The sequence below is a fragment of the Sarcophilus harrisii genome, chromosome 4 (assembly GCF_902635505.1).
Source record: "Sarcophilus harrisii chromosome 4, mSarHar1.11, whole genome shotgun sequence".
In the NCBI taxonomy this organism is placed as follows: Eukaryota; Metazoa; Chordata; class Mammalia; order Dasyuromorphia; family Dasyuridae; genus Sarcophilus; species Sarcophilus harrisii.
In genome coordinates, this window is record NC_045429.1 from 119,892,520 (window position 1) to 119,913,905 (window position 21,386).

Here is a 21,386-nt window from a genome sequence, read left to right on the forward strand (position 1 = left end):
GTGTGTGTGTGTGTCTTATGGAAGCAGATTTTGTTACTTTCCTATCGTATGGCATCATTGTGATATAATGAGAGATCCTCACAATCATCCTAGAAGGAGGGTGCTATTATTATTCTCACTTAACTTTTGAGGAAATGTAGGCAGTTTAAAGACTTATTCAAGGTCACACATCTAGAAAATGTGTGAAGCAAAGTTTTTACTCAGGATTTCTTAATTCTAGACCAAATACTATATATATTGAACCACCTACCTATTTAAGTTGCCATTCTCATACATTTCTTTCTTAAGTCAAAGATCTCATAATATGATACTTCTGGGGAATAAAATTCATCTGATCATAAAAATACATAGTAGGTGTATTCATATTTTACCTTTTGTAGTCCAAATGAATTTTAAACATTTATCCCATTTATTCTACAAGGAGGATTTGTGCCTAGATATACAGAGATAACGAATATTTACAGATAATATATATTACATATGCATACACATATATATATATATATATATATATAAATGAATTTTGAGTTCTTTTGAAGTTCCTTTCAATGATGCAGATTGTGAATGATCCGTTCCTGTCCAGCCTGTACGGTTCATGTATGTGCATGTATATGTGTGTATGTATTTATACATACTTGCAAAGATACAAGATTTATGTACACTGAGAAAGAGAGAAAAAGGCATAGAGAAAATTAAAGAGGGAATTGATTCCTCTTAGATAATTTGTTAACTTTGCAGACTTTATGCTCACTGAGCTTCATTTGCCAATGCTGATTTAGCTTAACTATGACATTTCAAGTACTTCATCTATAAAACACAGAAACTGGAACTGATGGTTGACAATCACATCCACCATCACTACTAACCCATTAGTAGTATATTAGTGGCTATTACCACTACAACCACCACCACTACCACCACCACAACAACATTTATGTATCTCTTTAAAAACCAAAGAGTTTTACTTCCATTGCTAAATCTACAAACCTATAATAGAAGAGATAGTTTACAGCCTGAATAGACTATTGTATTCAGGTCTAGAAAGACCTTAAGTTAAATGCCACCGCAGACAGACAGTTAGCTTTATGACCCTGTGCTAGTCACCTGATCTCTCTCAGCCCTGGTTTTTTTCATCTCATGGGGCAATGATAATTCCTACTTTCATGATTGTTGTGAGGATCAAGTGAAATAATATATTTAAAACTTTCTTAAGGTACTACATAAGTATTAGGTATTATTAAAATGTTTTAATATTTATAAATTTTTCTCATCACAAGAACCTCATGAGATAGGTTATTATTATTTTAATAGATGATTAATGTGAGATTTACAATAGAGAAAGGATTTGGCCCAAGCCACATAGATAATAATTAGAAGTTCTGAGAATTGCATTCAGTGATTTCTACATTCTCTGCTCTTTCTTCACCAAGTTGCAAGCAGAGTAGAAACATTAGTACCTTAGAACCACTTTAAAAATGAAGGTGCAAATGTTGCAAACCCCCATTTTTCCTCCAATTTACCTAATTCTTCCTCAGGATTCCTATAACTAATGTATAGTAGAACTAATATTCTTGATTATTCACCTGAAAAAATGGTACATTTCCAAAGATGGGTAGGTGAATAAGATTATTTGATATTTCTGGTGCATGTAACTGTCTGAAAAATGTTGATTGACTGAAAATTCACATTAAACTTTTAATTATAATCTGAACTGGTTATGATCAGTTCACCAAACAAAAGTAGATCAGGGCATAGAACTAGAAATATCGTGAAAATGATGACATCCATGACTAAAGGAACATTTATTAAACAACTACTATATAACAGTTATTATAGTAACATTAGAGACACAAAGGCAAAAGATTCACAATGGAATGGGATAGATAATATGTAAACAAAAAGTATATATGGAGGATAAATTTGAAATAACTAACCAATGGAAGGCATTATTTATAATTAAGGGGAGATTAGAAATGCCTATAGGATTTCACTTGAAATAGAGAAAAATTCAATGAGTTCAAAAGCAGCAGATTACAATGTCCATACACATAAGTAGCATGTGTTTGAAGACTGACCTGAGGCTAAATACGGTAATACCAGATCACCATGATTAAAAAAATTTACTAGTTAACCTGGGGCACCATTACTGCTAGTATTAATAGTAATATTACCAGTAGAACTAGTACTCTAGTTCTTTGGATCTGTGCCAGTTTTAATGCATTCCTCTACTCCTGTTGTCACGATATTCTGATATATATTGGCTCAAGATAAAGCATTTCTAATCAGAAAAATGCTATATGTTGAATACATTTGGAAGATCTTACCTTCTGAGGGCTTGTTAATGTCTATGGTGACTTAATAAAAACAAATTTTTTTGATGGTTACATTTTGATAATAGCAAGTATTCTCAGGAGGTTCTTATCTGGAGCTCATTTTGAATTGTTAATATGATTTTAGTCCTTTTTTGTATATCTTGCTCACTAATAGGAACAACATGAAAAGGCAGAAAATTACTTTTTTAGGTAATAAACTCCAAAATGAACATGCCCCTCCACCCAAACTACCTTTTTTGTGGAAAATTGAAGTCCACTGGAGTTGCCAGTTTTTTCTTTTGGCATCTGATTTTGTCATCTAAGGTTGTGAGAAGAAAGGGAAAGATTGACTAAGTATTCTTGAATGATTTTAAACTTTTAGAAAGAGACAGTTCTATATTTTCTTGTTTATTAGTGTTTGACAAACCCATTGAGATTCACTGCTTAGAAAATAAGATTATCTTTTGTCTCCAATCATTATAAGGCACATAATTTCAGGGCAGAACTTGAAAACAAATACACTCATCACTTTAAAGGCTGGCAAATAACTTATGCTCTTGTGATTTCTATATAAAAGTTTCTTATTAAAGAAGCCTATTTGGCATTTTTTCTTCTTACTTACAAGGGTTGCTTTATTGAATACATTTTATTGAATGATGGAAATATTGTGAAAATGATGACAGCCATGACTAAAGTTTAGAGGAAACTTTAGAGGCCAAATTTAACTTCTTCATTTTACACAGGAGGTACAAGTCTGAAAATATTAAATGATTTGCTGATACAAGCATTACATGATAGAGGCAAGATTTAAACATGAAAATCTTCAAACATGTCTGCAAAATTGACTCAATGTTTTTAAAAATAAAATTTCAGGATAACTGCCCCCACTTGCCAAATTCTGGTCAGGAAGATTTTGATAAAGATGGCATTGGCGATGCTTGTGATACTGATGATGACAATGATGGTGTGGATGACGAGAAGGTAAGTTAGTTCTTTTAATTACATTTCTAACCATGTACCATAATATGGCAACTATTTTTAAAAATTTGACAGTAATCACTTTGGTCATTTTTTACCTAATGAAAAAAATCTTTCCAAATATTTCTACATGCACATGCTTTCTCTTGGCAATCTGATCTACTCATGACTTTTGTCCTCTCCCACTAATTTTTTTTTGTATGGATAATTCCTAAGTTTCCTTTTTTTTTTATTCCCAGATTCTCAACAGAATTTTCATCCTATATGTCTAATTATCTGCCAAATAACAGTACATGAATGCCCCACTGATATTTCAAATCAACAGGTCTCAAAATTAACTCAATCATCTTCACCATAATTCACTCTTATCCTTTCCCTATAGCTTTTCTAGTTGTGTTAGTGATCCTACCTTTCCACCATTATGATCTAGACTCTTAAATATGACTTCATCTTGAACTTTTCTCTAGTCTTTATGTCTTATATCTATTTCATTTTCTGATACTATTGATTCTGGGTCTACAATGTCTGCCATGGCTGCCTTTTTTTGTTCCCATTAGCATGGCAACCATCGTTACTTAAATTCTTGACTCTCATTGTTTAAGGTTGATTGATACCTGTGTAACCTTCCTAAGGTGCCACTTTCTCTGATCAAATGATTTTTCAACTCAAAACCTTTTATTGATTGTTCATTGCCTAACAAATAATGTATGAACTTCAGTTCATCACTCAGCTATCTAACTTTAGCATTATTTGGACATTCATGTCCTCGTATATTTTCCAGCTTCAAAATGGATCTTCTGCTTTATTCCTTATTATACAATTTTTATACCTTACCATCTATTCAAACTAGGTTGCTTCCACAATGAATAGACATCCTTTTTTACTCATATTTATGTTGCAATTCCCCTCCCCAGAAAAATTCTCTTCTGCCATACTTATCTTCTGAATTTTTTATTTCTTTAAGGTCCAGCCTAAGTTACTTGAGCCTCTTCTTAATATTTTAATGGGAATCAAAATCTCTCTTCAATTTTATAGCACTTTATTTGGATCTCTTCTGTTCACACCATATTCCCCCTTTTGTCATAATTAAATATGTGTATGGAAGACATATATGTGTATATAACACAGAGGAAAATGTGTGGTTTTTGTTCCAAGCTGTATATTCCTTCCATCTATGCAGATTGCAATTCATCTACATATTCTCACATCTAGTGCTTTTTGTCCATTTCTTCAAAGATTCTCCACAAAGTATTTTGTTCTTTAAGGTTCAAGATTGTCTTCTGCCAAATCATAGTTAGGTGATACTGAGCAAATCACTTAACTTCTTAGTTTTCTAGGTACTCACCTAACTAAGACTATAAATTGCAGGCAAGGTCCAGTATTGTTAGAGGAAATGTCCTCATCTAACAGTGTCCTGTGTCAATGAAATCACAAATCCTGGCCTTGTCTGTTTAAATGTAAACTTGATTTTATATGATACCACAATTGAGTAAATTGTGGCAAAAATAACAGAGTTAAGATTTTTGCCCCTGAATTTGACTTCAAGTCTACTCATTATTAGACTTCACAACTATAAGAACAAAGACATTTCTTAAGACTTAATCTGTACTATGTCTTTGACTAGACTTTATTATTTCACTCCTGGCTATTTTATACCAGACAATAAATATGTTATAGTAAAAATACATAAAATAAGGGACTATAATTCTCATCTGAGCAAAATTTCAAATGAAATAATACTTATAAATCACAGTGTCTGGCACATACTAAATATTATGTAAATGCTTATTTCCTTTTCTTTCAACTCAAACAAACATTTTCAATTTTGTTCTACTATGTTTTCTCTTCAATTATTTCCTTTGTCTTTATAGGACAATTGCCCCCTTCTTTTTAATCCCCGTCAATCTGATTATGACAAGGATGAGGTTGGAGATCGTTGTGATAACTGCCCTTATGTGCACAATCTTGCTCAGATTGACACTGACAATAATGGAGAAGGTGATGCCTGTTCTGTAGATATTGATGGAGATGGTAAGTTCTTTTTCTTTCTCATTGCATTTCATGTTTTTTTTCCTGGTAAAGGATTAGAAGTAGATGCAAACCATGATCTATTTTGTGGTAGTGTGATGCTTCATTCATTTTTGGAAATTATGATAAAATGATCAGCCTAATTGACCTCATAGAAACCATACTCCATATGCATTTCCCTCTTATTCTTATCTCTTTATATCCTTCTGTGGTGAATATCTTCAACCATACTGAAATAGACACACAAGTTTGATGAAGTTTGTGTATGCCCTCCTTAGTTTTTTGTGTTTTTTTCCTTTTATTCCTTTCACAGTTTGGGGGGAATCAATATCCTCTTGCCTCAATCAAATTCTGCTTTGGAAAAAAAATGATAACAATGATTTATAGTTTGTGGTTTATATTTGTTCAAGAATATATGCATTTTTGCATTATTGTAGTGTGTATATCATGCAAAAGCATTTTAGCCATTGAAACCAAATAGGGCAATTTTTCTTCTTCAGCAGGGGGCTTTCAATGGTCCTGAAATTGTGCCACAGAAGCAATTACATGCTCTATCTACCAATTACTATAAGATTTCACCATTAATACTATTAAGGGACTTGTTTGGGGCTTTATCTGTTCATGTGATATGTTTCACAAGCTCACAGCCCTACATTACCAACATTGCTTCCTGACTTAAATCCCTTTACCAACTCTCTTATATATAATGATGCAATGTCTACTGCATATTTGGCATTCTAGTGATGAGGAATGAATTACTTCTGCACGCTGTTCAATTCTGCTTTGGGGGAAGCCTCAAATACTAGGACTTCTCCCTCTACCCCGAATATTAAGGCTGAATTTGCCTCTTTGCAATTTCTACCTCTTGTTCCTAGTTCTGCCCTAGTAGACCAGAGCCACTCTAACACTTCTTCCATATGACAGCCCTTCAGATGCTTGGGGATGGCCATAATGTTCCCTCGAAGCCCCAGCATTTACCATCTTGTTTATACAACTGAAGCTTCATCATAGTATCATGATCTCAAGGCCTTTCACCTTCCTGGGGACCTTTTTCAAGACACTTTTCTACAAAAGTGTCCTTCCCAAAATGTGGGACTCAGAAGTAAACATCCCAATCCAGATCAGATAGGATGCAGAAAGACTATTGATTCGATGATTTTGGACAGCATGTCTCTCTCATTCTTTGGATCTCACAAATAATTTCTCAGATGGCATATGAGTTGAAAGTATCTACTATTTGTAGATAGGATGTTTCCTCCACTCCTATGCATGTTATTATTTGAAAAAAGTTGAATATGTAATTAATGCATGCCAGGTAATACATATACATACATATATAACATATATACATATGTGTGTATATAATACATATATTGTAGTATATATACTATAAAAATTGTATATATATATGTAGTATGCATGTATATGTATGTATAGAGTAGAGATATAGGTATAGATAGGTGGATAGATAGATAAATAGAGTGAATTTCTGGGGGGCATTGAGGAGTCTGCACATTTATATATTTATAAATATCCGAGGATATTGACCTGAAAGAAAATCTTTAATTATTGAGAAATCTGTACCAAAAGTATTCCACTCACAGCATATTACTCTCAACCAATCATTCCCATGAGCATCAATTTAGTCACTCAGTCTAAACCAATTTTCCATCTTGTACATATTCATCTCTTTTCTCTACACTCTATCCAGAAATCCAAGGGTCAGATTTATAACATGCTTACTCTCTTGATTATAAGCACTAGGGGGAAATTCTAGTGATATTTTCTACCCCAAGGGTCATAAGTGGTCATGTGCATCTTTGAGACCTTTTCCACTAAGTCCTGCAGTTGTTGTCTCTTCAGTCTATCAATAAGTTAAAGAAACATTCCTTACTTTAAGCATTGTAAGAAACAGGTCTAGAGTAAGAAAGCTATCTTCACAGTCATAGAGCTAGTAAATGTTAAAGAGCATACTTGAACCAGGTCTTATGGGTGCTGTCTTAATACTATTTCCACCACAAATTTTGTCCTCTTCTGTGATTTCTAATGTTTGAGTTCTGGAACTGGTTCCAATCTCTTTTCAACTACTCAGTTACACATTTCTCCAGTTTACTTCCAACTGGTTATATCAGCACTATTTCAAATTCATTGTGGTTATGACAGAATTCCTCATCTTCCCCCTTAAATCCTTTTCACATGATCCTCTTTACTGTTGGCAATATTATGATCCTTTTTGTATGAAAAAAGCCTCAATGTTATCTTGGATGTTTTGTTATCCTTTAGTTATTTCAGTCAATTGCCAATTTATATTATTTATTTCTACACAATGCAACTTTTCCAGGAATGTAACATCATTGATTAAATTTCCTGAAACAAAAGAGTAGACAGAAAATCTGGCAAAGCTTTATCATTGGTATTTTCCCACTAGCAAATGCTAAATTAATGCAATATCCTGCAGAACTCATGGAGTCTCAATGGAGATAATCAATTGGTCATACAGATTGGAATCCCCAAAGGTGTGCATTGTAAATACACTCACTAAAAAACTATTCATTATGATTTATTACTAAGAAATTCCCAAGAGTGAGATCTATTTTTTAAAATGGGAGAATTCTAAGCAATTTCCAAAAAGGAATAGAAATCATACTATTTGATAAATCTAAATACTTGCACATATGATCATTTTCTAGATCATTTGCTTATTGAAGACAAAAAATACTGAAAGTGATTTAAGGAATAGGACACAAAGTATAGCTTTTTCCTAAATTCAGAATGCTTCATATCTTTATTTGGTTATTTGCAGATATTTTTAATGAAAGAGATAATTGTCCCTATGTCTACAATACTGATCAAAGGGACACTGATGGCGATGGGGTTGGAGATCACTGTGACAACTGCCCCTTGATGCACAATCCTGACCAGGTAAATAATTGGATTAAATGAATGAGTGGAGAAAGACTGAACTATAGCTTAGCCTAATAAAAATTGGTAAATGAATGAATAAGCATACTAAAATGAATGCCCTTTAGTATATATAACAGTTTATGCACAAATATGTTCATTTCATGAAACATGATGCAAGAGGCTTTTGTGGTTTTGTTCTTAATTAAAATTTTGTATGCTTGCAGCAAATTACTATTGAAGGGCTCTGATAGTCACAGACAAAATATGGTGGATTTCCTAGTCTTAGTTGCTATGACATGAAAGTATTGATTAAATTCCAACTCTGGTCTCAGATTCCACATGATATCTTTCCATAAAGTATTCGTGAATATAAAGGGATACTCTCACAGATGGAATAATAAGGGATATAAAAAGAAAAGGAAATAATAAAATACTTTAAACTCATGGTATTTATATTATCATAATGAGAAAAAAATCAGCTTTCCTACAGTGGATCTTTGTTAAGGCCAATAATTTGAATTGCCCTCTTGATATTATCTTTTTTTCTTCACTGAAGTGGGGTTAATAATTTGTCACTTGATCCTGTTAGACTGATGTAGATAATGACCTTGTTGGTGATCAGTGTGATAACAATGAAGACATAGATGAAGATGGCCACCAGAACAACCAAGATAATTGTCCCTACATCTCCAATGCTAATCAAGCTGACCATGATAATGATGGTAAAGGGGATGCCTGTGATTCTGATGATGACAATGATGGCATTCCAGATGACAGGGACAATTGTAGGCTTGTTTTCAATCCTGACCAGGAAGATTCAGATGGTAAGTACCTTTTAAATGAGAATAATTCTGCTTGTTTTATTTTAATTTTTTATTTTTCAGTTTGTATGTGTGTGTGTGTGTTTGTGTGTGTATGTGTGTGTGCATTTGTGTGTATCTGATTGTTCATTTGAAAGCCAAGAAGTCTGTCTAGAAATGTGTTCATGAAAAGTTCTCCAAAGGCAGATAGATATTAATGTGATGAAATCATCTTAAAAATTATAATGGAAAAACAGTTGTTTTAGATATCATATGGAACTGGACACTTGAAATGCTGTTTGTTTCTGCATGACCTGTCTGATACATTGCTGACATGTTGCTGTGTTTGCATTCTTTAACAGATGCTAAACATCAAATGTGTATGTATTTGGCAGTGGGGATAGGTAATGTCGGAGTTTTCATAATTTATAAAGGGTCTGGTGATCTTTGAGGAACAAGTCTCACCATTTTAAATAGAGACAGAGATGAACTATTGACCGGGGAATGATACTTATTTTTTCCCTGACAGAGAGATATGAGAATTGCTAGCTAGATAGATTTTTTTTTCTTTTATTTTAGTAGGCAAAGAGTATAAACAATAAAAATAACATGAAATGCTAATCTTCTTTGGGAAAATTATATTTTTAGAGGACAAATTAATTTGGATTAGCAAATTCCAGAATCTCTTAGAAACAAGGAGATTGAGAAAGTTGTGTCAATGGCACGTGTAAGCATATGGAAATCTCCAGAGTATGATTCTCATTATTTAAAATCTAGATAAAGAAATCACAAATGCTCTGATCTATGGTCTATATTAAATCAGGTGTTCCTTCTTTAATTCCCATGCTACTTACAGGACCCATTCTTTCAAGAGCTTATAATTAGAAATCTCTGGTACTGCCAGTCAATATTCCCTAGGAAAAGAACCTCTTCAAAGGAAGATGGATTTGCACAAATCTTAATTTTAGACATAAGAACTCGCTCTATGACCAGTGTAAAGGAATTTGGAGTGGGAGACTCCAGTATTATCATAAGTGTTAAGGCCAACAAGTTCTGTAGCACACAGCTGTCCAAGATTTGGAGTTTGTCTTGGGATATTACCAAGTAAAATGGTCTTGGAAACTTGAACACAACTCTGGAGAATCTGGTCTCCTTTTCCCAGCAGCTGGATTGTTTCCTTGCATAGCTTTTAAAGATTCTAGGATCATGGGATTATAAATTTAGAGCTATAATGGAACTCAGAGTTCATCTTGTTTTGCCACCTCTTTTATATATTAGGGAACTAAAATCCAGATAGGTTAAATTACTTTCACCAAGTCACACAGGCAACACACACACACACACACACACACACACACACACACACATATATATATATATATCAGAGCTGGGCTTCAAATTATGCTTTTCTGATTTCTAGATAAGGAATTCCTTATCTAGAACTAATTTTTTTTAAATCAAGTAAAGGTATTTCATTTAAAAATTCCTTCTGCATTTTCAAATTTGTGGAATATGATTTGTGGCACTCTGGCAGTTTGCAAATTTAAGAAAAAAAATAAACAAAAATATCTTCTAAACATAAAGAACTACATAAAACATAATAGACTTCTTTACAAGGTAGAGTCCCTTCTCACTTAAAGTCTTAAGACAAAGACCTATTGTCGAATATATGTAGATGGGATATTTGTTCAGAAATAGACCTTTGGCTCCCACCTAATTCCATGATCCTTTGATTCTGCAAATTTGACATAATCTTATCATTGACAGAAAATTCCAGGAAAAGTAATCTTGACCAACAAGATCTTTTCTACTTGTGTTTTGAGCATCATATTAATAGCATTATGGTATGAGTTCTATAGAGCTCAGGTAGTTTATCACATTGTTCCCAAATAGGTTCCTTTATATAAACTGTTCTTAATAAGGTTGCTAAAAATTTTCCAGTAAGTAAATCCTAAGTAAACTCAATTTGTTAGTTTAATAATCCTGATGAAGGAGCAGAAGATTAGGAAAGAAATATTTTACAAATGGAAAGAAAAAGTTAGCATTACTAAGGAAGTTCTCAACAGAGTAAGAGTAGAATGCCAAAACTTCTGACATAAAAATCAGTTTCAATTAATTCCAAAGTAGCAGTTTATTTGCATTTTCTTCTTAATATATGTCATTAATTTCTGCTGCAAATGATGATTTTTGAGGTGGAGTGTGTGTGTATGAAAAGATGAAATGCAGTGAAGAAGTGGTAGGGATGTTGTGATGATTAATACAGTCAGACTAATAACTGTAGAAGTCCCAGGAGAAGAACTGGTAAAGGCATATAGACTTCTAAGATGCTGTAGTAACTAGACTTCAATTTTCAGGACATGTTAATTTGCTTTTATTAGACAGAGACTAACTAATAATTGCTATTTTTAAACAACTAATTTAATTTTCTTTACTTTTTTTTTTTTAAACATAGGTGATGGAAGAGGTGATATTTGTAAAGATGATTTTGACAATGACAATGTCCCTGATATTGACGATGTGTGTCCAGAAAACAATGCTATCAGTGAAACTGATTTCAGAAAGTTCCAGATGGTGCATTTAGACCCTAAGGGAACAACCCAGATTGATCCCAATTGGGTAATTCGTCACCAAGGCAAAGAATTAGTGCAGACAGCCAATTCTGATCCTGGTATAGCTGTAGGTGAGTTTCCAAACAAAACATTATGCTATTAGTCATTTAGTGAATGAGGACCATAGGAGCTACACACATTGCTTTGCAAATTATGCGGGCCTTATTTGATATGACATTTTGAATATTCTTATTGACATGCACTATTTAAAGTCTTGCTCCTTAGAACCATCACTACATTAGGAAATGAGCTGTTAATGTTTAATATTGAGCATGCCATTTTGTATTCTGAAGTGTGACAATTGGAGTAATCCAACATATTGTATGCAAAAAGGGAGAATTTACAAGAAAATAGGACATTTACTAATATTCTGAATAGAAGATTAGCTATAGCTCTTCCCCCCCTCCCCCCCTTCCTAAAATGAAATTGAGGAAAAAAAGGACAATGATGGCTCTTCTTTTCTTTGAGATTCATTGGAATGTTAGATATATCAAAGTTTCTCTGGATTTGCAGCAGAGCTTTAATATTTTTATACAAATAAAAGTAGCATAGAATGATTTATATATCTAGGATATATCATAGTATTTTACATGTTTCTGGATTATTCTAACCCACTAAAGGGCAATTAAAAGCCTAAATAGCCAATAAAAGGTTATCCCACTGAAAACTAGTGACAAGTATCAGGGAAGCCAGGATTGAACTGGAAAAATAAATGGATAAAATAAGCTTTCAGAGAGTGCATACTCCTGATTGAAGCATTCTGGAGGGCACAGGGGGATGATGTGGAATCTCATTTTCTGAAAACATCCCTTAAAAAGAAGACAGATTTCTCTATGATGGGTTACATGACACTTTGTCTTTAACAAACCAATGTGGAATATGGCAGAAAGAGCTTTATTTATAAGATCAGGAGATCTGAGTATAGATTGCACCTTTCATATTTATTTGCTGTGCCATCACCAGCAAAATACTTAACTTTTCTGACCCTGTTTTTCTCTCTGTAAAAGAGGACTTAAAGCACATTCCTTACCATATACAGTTCCTATAACAAAAAAAAATGCATTGTGACATCTGGTGTAGGTTTTTATGTGAGTTGTTATCATTATAGATAAAATTGACCTTTGTATTTTTAATCCCTTCCCAGCCTCACGATATTCAAACAAAAACAGAGACAAAGCAAGGAAAAATACCAGGGTTAAAATCGAGGGCATATGTAGCCTTCCTTGAATTTCTTTGCCCTAAAAGGATTCTTCCCTAGCTTTCTAATTCCATAATACATTATTTGTGTTTCTATTATAGGTTTATTACATGTGTAATTATTTGCATCCTCATTTTACCAGTGAGTTGTAAACTCCTTGAGGTCAGGAATCATATTTTGTTATTTATCAAATCCTTTCATTAGCATTTAACATCACAAATCAGCCAACAACCCTTTCTTAAATGCCTACGAGAAATATAAATGATGATAGCACCTACCTCCCAGAAAGACAAGGACTATAGTAATGGTTTAAGTAATTGTAAGACTATTCAATAAGATTAAGGATTTATTCATCATCATCTGAAATTATTGCTTTTTTCTCATTTGAAACCAGGTTTTGATGAGTTTGGCTCTGTGGACTTCAGTGGCACATTTTATGTCAACACTGATCGTGATGATGATTATGCTGGGTTTGTGTTTGGCTACCAGTCAAGCAGTCGCTTTTATGTTGTGATGTGGAAGCAAGTCACCCAGACTTATTGGGAAAATCAGCCCACTAGGGCTTATGGCTACTCAGGTGTATCACTCAAAGTGGTGAATTCTACCACTGGAACTGGAGAACATCTCAGGAATGCTTTGTGGCACACAGGAAACACAAAAGGACAAGTAAGGAAATTGTGGTCTATAAAGTATAAATATTAGTAAGGGGAAGTGATGACCTGCTTTCTCCTTCAGTATTTTATAGTTACTATTTGTTTTAGAAATAGAGTTTTGAAACCTCCCATCCTTTTCCAGTGGCAACTCTTTATTCCACTTATCTTATAAATGTCAAGCTATAAATCTTTAGGAAAGTGTAATACTTTAAAAAAAGACTAAATGATAATAATATTTATTTTGCATGGGAAAATTCCTCTTTCTTTTGAGATGTGGCATTTCTTGTAGAAAATGCTAAATAACTATTACATTTACTTTCAATTCTGTACAATTTTGTTTTAAAAATTTCTAGGTACGTACTTTATGGCATGACCCCAAGAATGTAGGCTGGAAAGATTACACTGCTTACAGGTGGCATCTGACTCACAGACCCAAGACAGGTTATATAAGGTAAGAGGCCTCAATTCTTGCAGTTTCTTTCCTATTTCCTAGGTATAACTTATTTTTTGTATCTTTCTCTTTTGAAAAAAAAAAAGATTAATGGATAAATTCACTAGTTAATCCTATTAGCCAAATTTTCTCTAGAATCTTAGATTTAAAGTCTTTTTCTTTTAAATCTCCACTTTTCTATAGTGCATAAGTTTAGTTTAAAGAAATGCCTCTAAAAACAAAGTTAGATTAGAAGGATGTGTGTGTATGTGTACACACGTGTGCAGGCACATATACATTCTTTGGGGTCGGCGTGAAGAATGATAGAATTAACAGTAATTGAAATGGGGAAAAATATTTCATGTAAAGAACTCATAATATAGTATTCAGACAGATCCAAATTGCTTTTAATTCATGAGTAATCTATGATTATAGTTAATATAACATAAAATATATTTAAATATGTTAAAAAGGTTTTTAACTTTTTAACACTAACAAGCATTTACTCCTTTGAAAAAAGATAATTTCTTTCTGATATGACAAAATACTTACATTTAAGAAACATTTTTGAAATAATTTCCATTAAAAATTAAGTTTAAGACCAAAGAAAGAAAAAGGCAAAATGAATGGCATAGTCAGTCATCAGTCAACCATTGTTCAGGAATAAAAATAACCCTAGTTAGTATTCGTATAGTGTTTCAAGCTTTGAAACCATGTAGTATACTATTTGTTCTCATAACAAACTTACATGATAGGTACTATCATTAGTCTTATTTTTATAGTTGAGGAAAACAAAGCAGAATGAAGTTCTGTGACTTTCCCAAGTTAAACTGAGAGAAATATTGGAATTATTTATTACATTTTGCTAAATTATTATCTAGAATTTAGATTCCTAATATATTCAAAAAGGAATTAGAATATTTATATTCATAATTTAAAACTCATTAAAGATAACCAACCAGTATGCATGTTTCTCCTTGATATGTTAATTTCAACAAATAAAAAATATTTCTTAATTGAAAAAATAAAACAATAAAAAGAAATACCTTACTCCCTGCTTCTCTATTAATACTTTGAAATCATTAAATTAATGCAGAGCTTTTGCACATATTTGTTTATTTAGAAGGTCAACTAGTTAACATTTTTTTTCTCATTAGTCAGATGGCTGTGCATTGAAATACCCAACAGGTTAGTATGGAAATCAGGTTCCTTGGAGCACAGATATTGCTATAGTGTGCTTGGTTATGGTAAAAATGAATTTTTAAAAGAATTATGACTCAGTGGAATTCAGTATTTATTTATTTATTTATTTTTGTGATAGCCAAATGCTTTTCAGAGCTATATTAGTGTGTCTAATAAATAGCATATGTCTATTTAACTAAGAAGGAATGGGGGACAGTTGGGGGACAAGCAACACAGGTTTGAATAAATAGAGAGCTAAAGCATTTATTAAGTATCTACTGTAATAAGCACTGTCTCAAGTGCTGGGAATACCAATAAAAGAAATCAAGTACATTCTAGAACTCAATGAGCTTCTATTCTAAAACAAGAACTAAATGACTTAGGGACTGGGTGGATTACCTTGGAGGGATGGTTTGTAAATGGTCAGGAAGTCATGTGGAGTTTTGGTTCCAAGACAAGATAAGGTGAAAGATGAGCTATCAGAGCCCAGTATTCTAACATAAGAGCCCAAAGTTTGAATGAAAAGGGGATAGGAAAAATGACCAGATTCAAGGCTGTGTGAAATGAAGATTGGGAAGTGGCATGGAGCCCATCCAGGTCAGATGATATGTCTGCTCTCAGAAGCAATGGTTTCACATTGCTAGACCACAGACTACGAAGGAACAGACTTATCACATATTTAGAGTTATTAAAGAGTCAACAAAATATATTGAAAAGACCACTGGATTCAGACACCAGGGTTCAGATATTACCTATGTGACCCATAGATAAGCCCCATTACTTTCCTAAGCCTCTCTTTCCTTATTTGTAAAAGTGAGATAATGAAAGCTATGGTGAGACAGTATAATATAGTGGATAGAGAGATGATCCAGCATTTATGTCTACTTTTGATATGTCTACTTGATTATGTTCACTTTTGACTCTGGTCATCAACCTTTCAGTGTTCCACCCAACTCAGTTGCAAAGCTGATTGCTGACCTGAATTAGTAAAGGGAACTTCCTCACTATACAGTGAAATCATAGATACTTTCAAAAAATAAAATATGAAACAGGAATTACTTGATTGAATTGTTGAAGATCAAATGAAATAACATGAATGCTTTGTTGAATATCAAGACTTAAGGTCATATCAGTTACAATTATCATAATCTGACCCCTGAGAATAAATGAGTAAAATTCTTTACATGCATACCTTAAAGCATTCTAGAAATGCACTGTATAAACATTAGGTATTATTAGTGGATTTATCCACACTCTCTAGAAAGTTAATTGAACTTTTATTGTTTCTTTTTCAACAGAGTTTTAGTACATGAAGGGAAGCAGGTTATGGCAGATTCAGGACCAATTTATGATCAAACCTATGCTGGGGGACGGTTAGGTCTTTTCGTCTTCTCTCAAGAAATGGTCTTTTTCTCAGACCTCAAATATGAATGCCGAGGTGAGTTTTGGTGAGCATTTTTTGGAAACAGTTCACTATCCCAGAGGTACAACTTTATGTTGCAAAGCAATATCAATTAGATAGAGTTCCCTCCTTGGAATTTCATATCAATCAGAGGTGAAGTTAAAAAAAAATAATTGAATATAAAAGGTGTATATCTTTATGTTGACTAATGGACATTTGGAGATCTATGTTATAAAATGATCTGTGACTTGGTCAGTTTATAACCTCCAGACTATCTGGGAATCTGTAATGAGTTTTTAAAAAAAGAAGTGCCTGTTCTCTATGTAATACCTGTATTGTAAATTAAAACCTTGGAGAGAGGAATCTTATAGACAGAAGGCAATTACTTTTCAATATTCAATCACATTTGAATTATGATATGAAATGTTATATCTGGAATGTCCAAGTTCCTGCCTTCAAACAGGTAAGATATTTTAGAGATGAAATGAGACACTTGAGGACTAGGGAATTGAAAAGGCTTAATTAAGGTCATAGTGAGTGGAGGAAGGAGAAAAGCTAGAATCCTTGACTTCTGCTCTCCTTGTGCCTATTTTCTTCCCTTTATATCAAGCTATCTGTCAAAATAGCTTCAGATATTTCTCCCAATAAACATGGATGTTTCTACTCTGTGTAGAGCATTGGGCTTTTGCGAATAACCTTTCCATAATATTTGGATTTAAGACATCACAAGGCACTTAATTTCCCTGGAGCTTATAAAATGAATTAATAGGGCAAAATCATCTAACCAGCTCTCAGTCTATGACCTCTATGTTCTTATAATCAATTCTTCCTCTCTCTTACAGATAAGGCAATGAGACCCATAGGGAAAAAGTCAATTGTCCAAAGATAGCTCATGTCACAGTCCCATTTATTCATTTTTATCTTTTTTCTTGTCCCTGCAGATGTCTGAGTGAGTGATGCTGCCTTTCCAGCAAAATACTGTTATGTGCTGTGGGTAACTTAGACACCTCAATTCATCAAGGAGTTCCTCTCTCTGTGCCTCCTTCTCCTTCAGTTCCTTGATCCTCTCCTCTGAGCAGCCTTTCATCTCTCCATTGCTAGGAGTTGCTCAGACAATCCTATGCTCAAGTGCCTTCTGAGAAATAATATCAAAAGGACCCTCTTTTTTATGACCAATGTGTCATAGAAGCAAAATATGATAGAAGCTTTCTGCAGAGTGAAAAAATTGAGTATGACTATGTATGTCACTGTTTTTATTTGTTTCTAAAAGGATGACGTTTACATGTAAAGTGTAATTACTTAATATATTTATGTATATGTAGTTGAAGAGGATGCTGAGTATAAGTCATGTCTTAAATTAAGTAGGAAAATGAGTGCTAAACCACTTCTCAATCCAGGACTGGCCTACATGAATATATCAGCCAAGTGTGAATAGGGGTTAAATCAAAGTTGTAATGCTATAATAATAAAGAAAGTGTTGGAGAGTAGTATGTGATTTACAGAAATCAGTGTAATGTGTCTTCCAACTGATTGGGGATGTTCTTGGGGAGAAAAAGCCACTAATAATAACCAAAAGAACTCACATAAAAAGACATCTTTTTCACATCAACATCAGGAAATACCTTTCAGTAGAGACCTAGCAATAAGACCTCATTTGTGACAGTGTGAAAGGCTAGATTCTATAGGTTAGAAGAAAGCTGGTTGGCCAAAACAAACTTCATGTATACAATAACAAAGCAGAGTACCCCAGCTTGAGCCTTGAACTATTTTAAATTCCTTTTCTTTTTTGTGGTTTGCCATTCCTTCATTTCTTGTGGGTTGTTACTGTTTTTCCCCCTGACCCATTTTCCCAATCTCTGCTGCTGAAAAAATTAAAAACAAAATATAAAAACAAATAAAAAATGAACGAATGCACTTTGACACGTAAATCCTGATTTGGGCTTTGCAAATGATGGCGATGTTACTGTTACCTAGTTTGGTAACACATTAAATTAAGGTTCCAGTTATAAATGTTGGTTAATATTTATTAGATGATTATCAGATGCAGCTACATTTTCTAATAACTTATTTTAAGCATGTCATACATACATAGCCTCTCTACTATATTTTTGAGTAATATAAGTATAATGACCATATAACAATGTGTACATACTACTAAAGTAATGTATGTGCCTGTTAAAATACATGACTCGATACTATTAATTTGTCATATAGAATGCTATAGATTACTATAGGAGGAAATAAAATCATAATAGTTTATAAATGGAACCTTAATATATAGTTACCCCCAATTTTAACTCACTATTTCACTTTATTATTTCCTTACTGTACACAGGATGTTTTCTTGATTGAATATTGATAGGAAACCAGCATTTATTCTTACCAGATTCATCAATTAATTAGTTACTCATTAATATAAAAATGTACAATATCTTTTTTCTTTGCATCAAGTTGCATGTCGTTTCTGCACAGGAAATACTTGCTAATCAAATTTCACGAACAAACTTTACTAAAGGAAAACTTTTTCCTGCAAGGCCCTGGGCAAATTATTTCTGTTCATATCATTTTTTCCCCAATGGACATTTTATTCTTATAACAATGAAAAATAATCCATAGCTTTTGACATTGTTGCACATTTTATTACATTTTCATATTAACAATTTAAAAATACTTCTGGTGATTACTTTTATTGTTGTTTTGATTTTGTAATGTTTTTATTCTTAGTTCATGCTCCTAATTTTTGGAACTGTATCCCAATTCCAAGTAAGGGTGGGAGGCATTAAATGTCACAGTTGTCATGGCCATGTAGGATTTTGGTCATTGGGAGTTGTTTGATTGAAATGGTACATCAGTGTGGGACAATGATGTTAATATTTAGAATGTACTATATTTTCCTTTGTAAATTATTTATATTGTTTTTCTTTAAAAAAATCTTTCTTGTCCATATTGATGAAACTGCTTTGTTTTGCCAAAGACTGTAAATAATTATTTATTTGTTTACATGGACAAATTTTTACCATTGATGTCCTTCATTTAGCTAGGGACTCATTTTTATACTTTAAAGATTAATAAGAAGAAATAAATTGTAAAAAGGTTTTATATAAAAAGCTTCTCTCTTTACCTTTTTTATAAAATGAAGAGATTTTTGGGGGAGGGTAGAAAAAGGGGGAAAAAACTCAAACAGGAAAGATAATTTTTTAAACTGTTACCTAAACAAATCTGTTGCTTGGTTATGGATTGTTTCAAAAATACTCCTCAGAGTACAAAGTATAGGTTTTCTGGTCCCTTATGGAGATACTTAAGTTCTGCACAGATCTCATAATATCCCACAGAATCTACTAGCACTCTTTATGATCCAATCAGTTAAAAATTTACCCCTGCTGCTTCTTGTCATTGTCAAAGTAGGGAGCAGATTTTTTTCACAGTGGATATTGGCAAGTAACATGAGAATGATTCAGACAAATTACAACAGCACAAGGGACACCCCTCACTAATACAAGCTGTACTTGTCTTAACTCAATCAACTACTACAAAAAAGGAATCACTTTTTCTAGGCAAAGATATTGAAAATCTTATTGTACAATAAAAAACAAACATGCAAACACCACTACCCAAGCATTTTAAGGAAACAACATGATAACTTAGTGTGGTAGCCTACAAAAGCTCCTCATTGGTTTTTGGACAGATTATAATGAATTAAAAGGAAAATAGGTTGGAAGGATGGAGGAAGGGCAGAAATATTAGGGAAGAAAGGAGGAGAGAAGAAGGAAGAGAAAGATGGAGGAGAGGAAGAGAGAGAGAGATAGAAAGACAAGGGGAGAAAGACAGAAAAAGGCAGAGACAGTTAGAGACAGAAGGAGAGAATGACAGGAAAGGAGGGGAGAGAAGAGTAAAGAAAAGAGAAATAACAGAAGAGGAAGAGAGGGAGAGATAGGAGAGAAGAGAGGAGACAAAACAAATGGAGAATGGGAATAGATAGAGAGTAGAGAGAAAAGGAAGGAAGGAGTTCTAGAAGACTTGGAGAAAAAAATAGAGAGAGGGGAGAGATAGAGGAGAACAAACAAAGGAAAAAGAAGTGAAATGGAGAAAAGCAGAATGAAAAGTGGAAGAAAGAATGGGACAGAAATAATGTAAAAAGCAAATTATATTTACTTGAAAACTTAGGTTAAATCAACACTCAATTCAGAAATAAAACAAGAAGGTATAATATGGTCATTTGGCAAGAGTTGAACCCAATACCCTTGTGATGGCAGATATTACAAAATATACAGCTTTTATTGTCTAAATTATAATTTCAAAAGTTAGCTCTTTGCTCAGTATCATATTATAATAGACTTAAAAGTGAAAAGAAATTTTAAAATATACTTCTATAACATTTGATTAAGAAATGTATGCAAGATATTGTAGAGAGGACTCTTTTTCAGGTACGGGACAGACTAGTTGACCCCAAAGGTCTCTTCCAGCTCTGAAGTTCTCCTATTCCTTCTTTCTTTCCTTCCTTCCTTCCTTCCTTCCTTCCTTCCTTCCTTCCTTCCTTCCTTCTTTCAATTGCTCACTCAACAAGCATTTATTAAGAAACCATTATACATCCACATTGTGCTAGATGGTGAGAACAAAGGAAAATAAATAAAGCTGTTCTCATCCTTAAGGATTTTACATGTAAATTGAGGAGACAAGAATATATCTATCATCTATCTATCTTATCTGTCTGTCTATGTACACACACAAATAGATACAACATAGTTTATTTTTGGGGAGAGGGTTTGGAACCAATGGAAGTATCAGGAAAGACTTCATGTGGGTGATAGGGATTGTTCTGAATTTTGTAGGAAATTATTAATTGGAAGAAGTAAGAAAGGAGCACATTTCAGGCATAGAGAACACCCTATG

General features: G+C 33.2%; 1 protein-coding gene across 1 annotated transcript in view; it reads left to right on the forward strand.

Moving 5' to 3' along the window:
- The window catches only part of THBS2 (thrombospondin 2), a 47,405-nt gene extending 27,802 nt beyond the window's left edge, over positions 1–19,603 (forward strand). The window contains exons 14-22 of the mRNA XM_023503363.2: positions 3,186–3,293; positions 5,162–5,321; positions 8,122–8,240; positions 8,812–9,046; positions 11,475–11,702; positions 13,224–13,495; positions 13,836–13,933; positions 16,393–16,532; positions 17,438–19,603. Coding sequence (XP_023359131.1) covers positions 3,186–3,293; positions 5,162–5,321; positions 8,122–8,240; positions 8,812–9,046; positions 11,475–11,702; positions 13,224–13,495; positions 13,836–13,933; positions 16,393–16,532; positions 17,438–17,445 — 1,368 coding nt within the window. The 3' untranslated portion in view covers positions 17,446–19,603. The remainder of the gene's footprint in view (positions 1–3,185; positions 3,294–5,161; positions 5,322–8,121; positions 8,241–8,811; positions 9,047–11,474; positions 11,703–13,223; positions 13,496–13,835; positions 13,934–16,392; positions 16,533–17,437) is intronic.
- The last annotated feature ends 1,783 nt before the right edge of the window (positions 19,604–21,386 follow it).